This window comes from Chelon labrosus, assembly GCF_963514085.1.
Source record: "Chelon labrosus genome assembly, chromosome: 9".
In the NCBI taxonomy this organism is placed as follows: Eukaryota; Metazoa; Chordata; class Actinopteri; order Mugiliformes; family Mugilidae; genus Chelon; species Chelon labrosus.
Window position 1 is genome coordinate 2,546,528 of NC_140359.1, and position 8,170 is coordinate 2,554,697.

At 43.7% G+C, this 8,170-nt stretch overlaps 1 protein-coding gene across 1 annotated transcript in view; it reads right to left on the bottom strand.

Moving 5' to 3' along the window:
• The window catches only part of LOC311493159 (spermatid perinuclear RNA-binding protein-like), a gene marked incomplete at its 5' end in the record, with an annotated part of 31,609 nt that extends 24,124 nt beyond the window's left edge, over positions 1 to 7,485 (bottom strand). Inside the window, 2 exons of the mRNA XM_084551721.1 lie at positions 1,517 to 1,729; positions 7,333 to 7,485. Coding sequence (XP_084407847.1) covers positions 1,517 to 1,729; positions 7,333 to 7,485 — 366 coding nt within the window. The remainder of the gene's footprint in view (positions 1 to 1,516; positions 1,730 to 7,332) is intronic.
• Positions 7,486 to 8,170: the final 685 nt, after the last annotated feature.

Sequence of the window (8,170 nt, forward strand, 5' to 3'; positions counted from 1 at the left end):
TGGGGAGGTCCAAAGCTGTTGATAGGGGCAGCCCACTGAAGATGGACAATATTGGTTACATTCTGTGAAGCAGACATAGCTGAAGGTCCACCCCCAGGAGATTTTGGATTAAGTAGATGTGGTTTCCAGCATTCTAGTGCATTTTTGGGCGGTCTGCTAAAGATGTGCAATACCTGAATTTATTCTGATTCATGTTCGGCATCATGACTTCTTAGTCTGTAGACTTGAGCTGAACATTCAACCAGAAAACTATCGGTGTGCCTAAATGACAATAAAGCCTTATTCATAGATCAGTGTTTAAGATTTGACCTAGGTAGGTTGATTGATATTTTGATTAAAATGGTATTAAACTAATTCTTAACTAAAACCTAACCTATGTTGTGAATAATTGTATTCTTAAGAGCACTTAATGATTTATGTTCAGCCAAAAACGACACAAGATTAGTTCGGGAGGGACATTCTTCATTCAAAGTCTCCCACCACATGGTCCATCAGAGACAAATAAAGAGCAACAAATAAAGTGCTTAAACAGTACAACTTTTTCAAGCAATAAAACAGATGAATGCATCACAAAAATAGCTAAAATGAGGCATAATCAGTATCAGATGCAGATCAGAAGCTGGGTAAAGTCCTTGTCTATGATCTGTGTGCATGGTTCTGGCCTAGTCTCAGCTCAGACTCTCTTCTTTATCAGACTTCTCAAAGTAGTTTCTGGTTTCTCCTGCTGTCTTGGCGGTCTCTGTATCTCTTCTTCTGTGTACTTCGGGGTGCAGGCATAGATAGTAAAGGGGTGCACTGCAGGTGTAGCGCAGCGCAAAGGTTCAGGGGCGCTCATCAGCGCCATCTACCGTCGTGGAGTTTGAAAAGGAACGGAAGAGTCTCGGACCAAGATGTTTTTGTTTTTTTTTGCGTGAGAAATTGAATGTGTGGCGTGAGTGCGTGTGAAAACAGGCAAAACCGTGTGTCACACGGTGAAAGCGTGAGAGTTGGCAGCTCTGATATTGTTTTGCTTCCTTTCATAACTTCCTGTTTCTCTCCTCGTGCTGAATTTATGGAGAATCTCTTCATGACCCTGTTTGATGCCCGATGATGCTCTGGTCCTCTAAGTGGATCAACCAACCAGAGTGATGTCTCTGACCGCTAATTCGACATGCTGAATTAACCAAAAAGGTAGTGACAGTGGGCCCTTGGATATTAAAAGAAATTCTATATGACCTCCTGTTCTAAGTCACTTACACAAACGCTTCAAAAACTTAATTGCGCTTCTGTTTCAGAAGGAGTCATTAGTGAAAACTTTTCCAGATAGTTAATGATAAAGATCTGATGAAGGTTGAGGGCAGTTTGTGGAGGAGACATGAACATTATGCTGTGTCAAGGGCTTTCTTATCCTGATAATAAAAAACAGAGTCTGAACTAAACTTCCTGTTGCATGTTAAAACAAACATGTGGTTGAGTATTCAGAGTAAGACTGGCTGCCAGAAAATAAAGATTCTGTCAGTGGCAAAGCTGTGCTCACCTGGAACCATTTGGCATGTCGGAGTAAAGCCAGCGCAGCCCGACACTTCTGCCGGTCCAGGACACCCTCCTCTTCCTCTTCCTCCTTCTGCCTGTCCTTGTCATCGCCCTCTTCTGGAGAGAAGGACAGGATGAGACAGGACAGACTGAGCGTGACCACGCTGGCCTCCCAAACACAAACAAAAAGACACACACAGGCAGCAGGGTTGGACAGCTAATTATTAGGCACTGATCTGTCTGAATGAGCTACGAGAGGGGGAAAATTTGAGAGAGTGTGTGATTTAATTTTTTTCCCAGGGAAAGAGGGATTCTCATGCACAAGACAGGAACTTTCATAACAGGAGGAACCGGAGTAGACGTGAGCGCATGCGTCTTGCTGCCCGGCCGGAGTCTCACTCTAGATGCAGATCAGTGGCTGAAGGCGATGGAACACGCCGAATTAGTGTGTTATCAATTACGGCGCAGGACGAAAATGAGAGCATGGCAACGAGTCTGGAGCAAAAGCCAAATTAAAGATTAAATACCACTTAGGAAGAAGGACACATTTGATGGATTCAGAAATACTGGTGCTTGAGATTGGGGAAAGGAAGGGAGCAGTGCAGACACATTAGATGTTCCACTTGAAGAGGAAAAAGATGAACAAAGCTTTGAAAAGGGCTCTGCATTTTCTTTTTCTTTTTTCTGGGGCGCCATGCTAGTATTTTCACTCTTGCGAGGTCGGTCAGATGTTTATGTTTGACTGAAACGGTCTCTCCACACTGGGGTTCCTGTGGGGAGCACTCCTGCCATGACTGGAGGCCGAGCCATGGGAGAGTGACAGCAGAAGAAGAGTGACAGCGGATGACAAGGACAACATAAACATCTGAGAGTGAGAACGCCACCCTGGAAAGAAAGTGAAGGCTGTTTGTTCTCGGGAGCAGCTAAGGGGGTGCCCACTGCAGGACAGTCAAGCAGACGAACAAAAGGGGGAACAGACTGCAGACCACACTGCAGAGCTCAGCAGTGGAGGCTCACAGGTTATCACTGATCTTATCAAGGAGGTCCAAGGGCCTCTTTAGACCTTGCATTAACATCTGATCTGGGCGATCTGATCACAAGTTGCCACCTTTAAGTACCTGTGTACTGTGTTCACACTCCAATGTGTCCCCAGTCAGCACTTCTGATCTGATCGCACTTTCTCCGTATGTAAATAAACAGCACCATCATGTGGTTAGTAGAATATTTTAGCAGCTGCCCTCTAATGGATGTCTACCTACCATTGGATCAGAATCACAAACAGCTGTTTGGTATATATGTGTCATGATTTGGGGACATGATATATATTTTAGAACAAGGTGTAAAGTCTCTCTCATTCACAAATTATTATTTATTTATTGATCTCTATTGATCTTTTTAATTAGAAATGAACCTTGATAACATCCACACACACTGTAATCTCCCAGATTTGCTGCAAGAAGCAGTGACAGAAAAATCTCTTGTAATAAAGATAAATAGACACTAGTGAGTATTGTGGAAATACACTTAACTTTCACGCTGCTTCTTATACATCAACATGATCACATACATAATTTCTAATGACACAATCACAGTGTACTCATATTCAATCATTTAGTGTGTTAATTCTTGTTTAGATTTATTTCTTATTTAGTTACGGTGCTTCTTTTCTTTTCAGGTGATTTATTTATAGTAATGGTTGTGTGTGTGTTTTTTTTTCTCAACGAACAAGACAAAACTCACCCTTATGTGAGTAGGTGGTCTTTAATATGACCCAGGACTAATGTCATGTGTCGGACCACTGAAATGTGTCCTCACCTGTAGTTTAAGCAGGCCACTTGTGTTCAGATCGCCTAAGGTGGATGTTAATGCAAGGACTGAACGGGGCCACAGACAGTAACTTATTTGAGTTTAACAGTGTGTTCTGTAATCCCAGGTGTTGAAATATTTGAATTTGAGCCATCAGCAATCATTTGAGCTGAGGAGCGCTGTGTGTGGTTCAGCAGTCTGTTGCTGTAGAGACCGTAGTGAAAGCTGAACAGGATGGAAGAGGTGGAGACAAATGAAGGAGATGATGAGAGACACAGGGCTATCGCGTGTGTCACTCCTCCTCCAAGACCAAAGACTGAGGAACTGTCATGTCCTGCCCCTGGGGCTTCTGGGTAATGTAGCAATACTGTATTAACTTTGTGGCAACAACAAGTATGCTGGTGATCAATGTACTTATTATACCAGAGCACGATGAACACAAACGCTGTCAGAAGATTAAATCAAATCAAATAAATAATATGCTGTGAGTCAAAGAAATCCAATCAAAGGTAAATTATTATGACATTTTTTTTTCATTATTAATTATGAATTATTACTGATGCATTTAAAATTGAAATTCAAAAGTAGCAAAGCTGCAAAGCTTTAACTTCAATTAAACTGAATAATATATATTTTTTAAGAATAAAAAGATTTTGGACATTATTTTTAAGAGTAATCTGTTAAATCATTTTAAAATTTTCAAATAAAACCCAACTATATACTATAACTCATACATATTGTGTATTTTTGGTTAAATAAAAAAAAAAAAAAATGTAATACATTAGGAATGCAAACAGTGATATTGTCCATTCGTTTTTTCAATGAATCAGATATTCAGGATATAAAGTCAAATTTTCACAAATTCAGACTTAAAATTTAATCTAAAACAAAACAACAACAAAGTTAACCCAATTTGAGGAAATGGTAAATATTTGGCAATTTTCTTCATTTTAAATGTCTCATAAATTTATATTTTAAACTAATAACCTTAAAGAGTGAAAAAGAAACACTTATAGTTGGTCTCCCCCATTCCATCTCACAATTAATTTCTCTCTCAGTTTGGCATTTAATTAAAATTAGCTTCAATTTAGAGAAGATTGTCTGTAATCTAAACACATGGATGCAGAGCTCATCTACAAATTAGATTAGATCCAACTGACAGCTGGCCACTCGTTATTTATTCTGGTGGCATCCACGGATTAATTGTCTATAACGGAGGGTCTAAAAGTACATGTATTGATGAGATTTTTATGAAAGATCCGGATTGACGTGTTCATTTTCCAGATTTTCTCTTTTTGTCTTCCTGTGCAGATGAAGTCGGTGGATTTCCCAGAGGCAGACCATGAAGGAACCATCACTCACAGGTCGAAACCACATACAGATAAGGACAACCCCCACTTTATTCTCCTTGACATATTTTGATTAGTGACCAGGACATCTGATTAATTCAATTAACACCGTTTTTCCAACATGAAATTATGGGATGTCACTTTGAGCTGATACAAACTGATCAACAGAGAGGGGTGAGCCCCGGTAATTACAGCTCAGCACAGATTTGGACTTATAGTGTAAGTCATTTTATCCTTTTAGTCTGCGTGCTCGGTGGTAGACATGGACCAGAATTTCATGGTGACCCAGAGAGAAGTCCAGTCAACAGAGGAAAAAGGGGGAAAGGGGGTAGAGGAGGCAGAGAGTGAGTGGGTTGGTTTGATTTGGTTGTTGGGGAAGCCCCTTGTACCCGGGGTTTCCAGCTGCCGGGTGGGGCGGGCGCCTCGTCAGTAGCGGGGGGAGAGGCCGCAGAGAAGGTTTTCGATCCACATGGCGAGCCGACCTGTGGAGCTACGGCAACAAAACCAACAGTCAGTGAGCAGAGGCCAGCGACAGGAAGAACACACTAAAAAACCAGAGCTCATCAGGAGGGAAGCAGTGAGAGTGTTACAGGGCACCTACCAGAAAGTACGATCCTGAACGGCTCCTTATGAATCAGCACAGACAATCTGACTTAATCGGAATCCTAGAAAATCTTTCATTTAATTTTATACCTCACTGATGACTGTTAACCTAAATACTTAAAAACCTGCAGCTACAACCTGAAAACGAGACGAACGAAATGAACCCTGAAAACAAGTGAAATATTTAGTCTGAACAGGTTTTTAAAGGGAATGTTTTTTAAAAAAGTAAAAATGTGGATTGTTTGTGATCACTAAAGAAAAAAATAATGACCCAATAAGTACAGTTTGGGCAAATTACAGATTTTAATGTCTGAAGTGATAAGACGTAAAGACAAACCCTGCAGCAAATGCTTAACAGTAATTAGGGTATGTGCAAACGTTCTACTTGTAAAGTTGAGATACAGCAGTTTATAGAATATTTCACAGTAGCATAATTTATGCTGCCTGGTAAAGGGGTTTAAGGCACATCAAACACTCAGGAATTATCATTCCAGAGCTGATAAATACGTATCATTCATGGCTCTTCTGAACGACTGAAAATAGATCTAATTGAAGCCTACAAAAAAGAAAAAGGCTACAACATGCTTCCAGATTGCAACTTCCACTGTCATTAGGAAAAAAAAAAAAATCAAGACAAGTAAGACAGATAAAACTGTCTGTCTGATGGACAGGAAAGTGATGCATTGTCTCACTGTGCATTTCACAAAACGACTAAAGTCTGAGTCTACAAAGCCGCACAAGGATAAATTGAAATTACGTGCCATGGACAGATTGAGTTGAAATGGAGGTCTTAACCAAAGGTGTGTTTGAAGTGAAAGTAAAAAGTGTCACATTTGAAATGAACAACACTTTGCCGACTGTCCCTCCGTCCTTGCAGAAAAGCCGCTGGATTCCACTCAGTCTTAGCATTCAGTCAATAAAGTCCAACTGAAAAGAGGAAGATTTCCGAGACAAAGATATGCAAAACAAACTCTGAGACATCGCTCAGTTGCATGACCTGAACATCATCTGTAGGTTTACACCGTTTTTCCAACATGAAATTATGGGATGTCACTTTGAGCTGATACCGAGACCGAGAGGGTGGAGTAGATAATCCATTCAACAGGAAAATATTACCTTCCAATAACCCTGTAAACACTTGTTCTATTTCATCCTTACTGACCGCCAGAGGCGGTGCTTCAGCACTGAATGTCTCCATCTCGCGCATGCGCAGGTCGAGTGTTTATACCAACAGAGTCACCTGTGACCCCCGATGACACCGGCTAACCTATATCTTCCGGTGACATCAGAGGATCTGTTCCTTTTCATCTTCTCGCTTTGCAGGTAGACGTATGTCAGTAAGTTCTAGCTGAACTAAGCGTGTACTTCACTGCTGCTTCGTCGCCGGTAGCCTTGCGACAACGTTGTCGGAGCTGCGAGCTGCGCCCTCCAAAGGCTGCGACGAGCTGAGACGGGAGGTTTGTTGCGGTTTACCGCGGACACCCTTTGAGTATTTGTTTTAGTCGTTTGTTATAAGGTTGGTGAAGGCGTGGTACTCGCTCCCTCTCCCGACGCTCGTGTTATTATTTTCGGGCATTAGCGGTTGCGTTGCCCGCTTGACCTGTTGTCTGTGTATCGGTACACTGTTGGTTGTACCCGTCTTTCGTTGTAGTTTGATTTGTTGGTGAAGCCAGCGTACTTGCTCCCTCTCCCGACATTTGTGTAATTATTTACGGGCATTAGCGGTCTGCGTTGCCCGCTTGACCTATTGCCTGTGTATCAGTACACCGTTGGTTATACCCGTCTTTCGTTGTAGTTTGATTTGTTGGTGAAGCCAGCGTACTCGCTCCCTCTCCCGACATTTGTACCGCCGTTATCCGTGACTAAGTTGTAGCCCGTTTTTCGTTGTTGTTCCCTGTAGTGGTGAAGGCAGTGTGTGCGCTCCTGCTCCCACTTTAGGTGTATATTATTACCTTTCTGTGAACGGCTGCATCTTGCGCTGTGTTTGCTTGTTTTTGGTAGTTTTACCGGCGTTTTTCGCTCGGCCTACTTGGTTTGTTTTGTTTTTGCACAGCAAGCTGACTTGCTGGTGAAGGTAGTGCTCTCGCTCCCGCTCCCAGCATAGGCGTGTGCTGTTGCCCTTGTAGTTAGCAGACGTGGTGCGACACCTGTTGGTGAAGGCAGTGCGTTCGCTCCCTCTCCCAGCATCTGTCGTTTTCTCAGTTGTTGTCACCATGTTTGGTGACCACTCTTGCTCGGCCTGTCTGGCTTCTCTGCAGCCTGAAGATGGTCATGATATGTGTCCTTCGTGCCTTGGCCTTGAACACCTGAGGGAGGGGCTTTCGGAGGATCCATGCATGAACTGTAGCTTCATGCCCCGGGCAGTGCGGGTTGCCAGACTGGCTGAGGTTGAACACCTGCTGGGCCATGTTCCGGGGCCGGACCAGTTGACCCCAGCCCAGCGAATGCCAACTCAGCCTAGGCGACCTAGACATCGGGCTGAGACCGTGGGTGCCTCCTCCAGGAGGGGGGCCAAGGAGTCTAAACTGGCCTCCAAGGTGGACCAGCTGACTGAGGAGTTGAACCAGGTGAAGTCCCTCTTCCTAGCCATCCAGTCAGGGACTGGCTGCGGCCGTGTTCGATCCAGAGGATGATGTGCTCTCCGTGGCGGCATCAGCCACTGAGTTCGCTGACTGTGGGGCGGACGTGGTTCCCCAGGACATTACCTCCAAGCATGGCTCTGGGGAGAGCTCCCGCTCCTCAACCCACAGTTGTGCTGCTGGGTCTGAGGATAGCTCTATGGGTGCCATCATTCGTATGGCCCTGGCCCGCCTGCAGCTGGGTGTTCCGCAAGCTCAGCCGGCTCCTGCCGGTGCTTTTTTCAGGCGGGGCCCAGCCCCTGCCACCTTTACTGTGCCTCC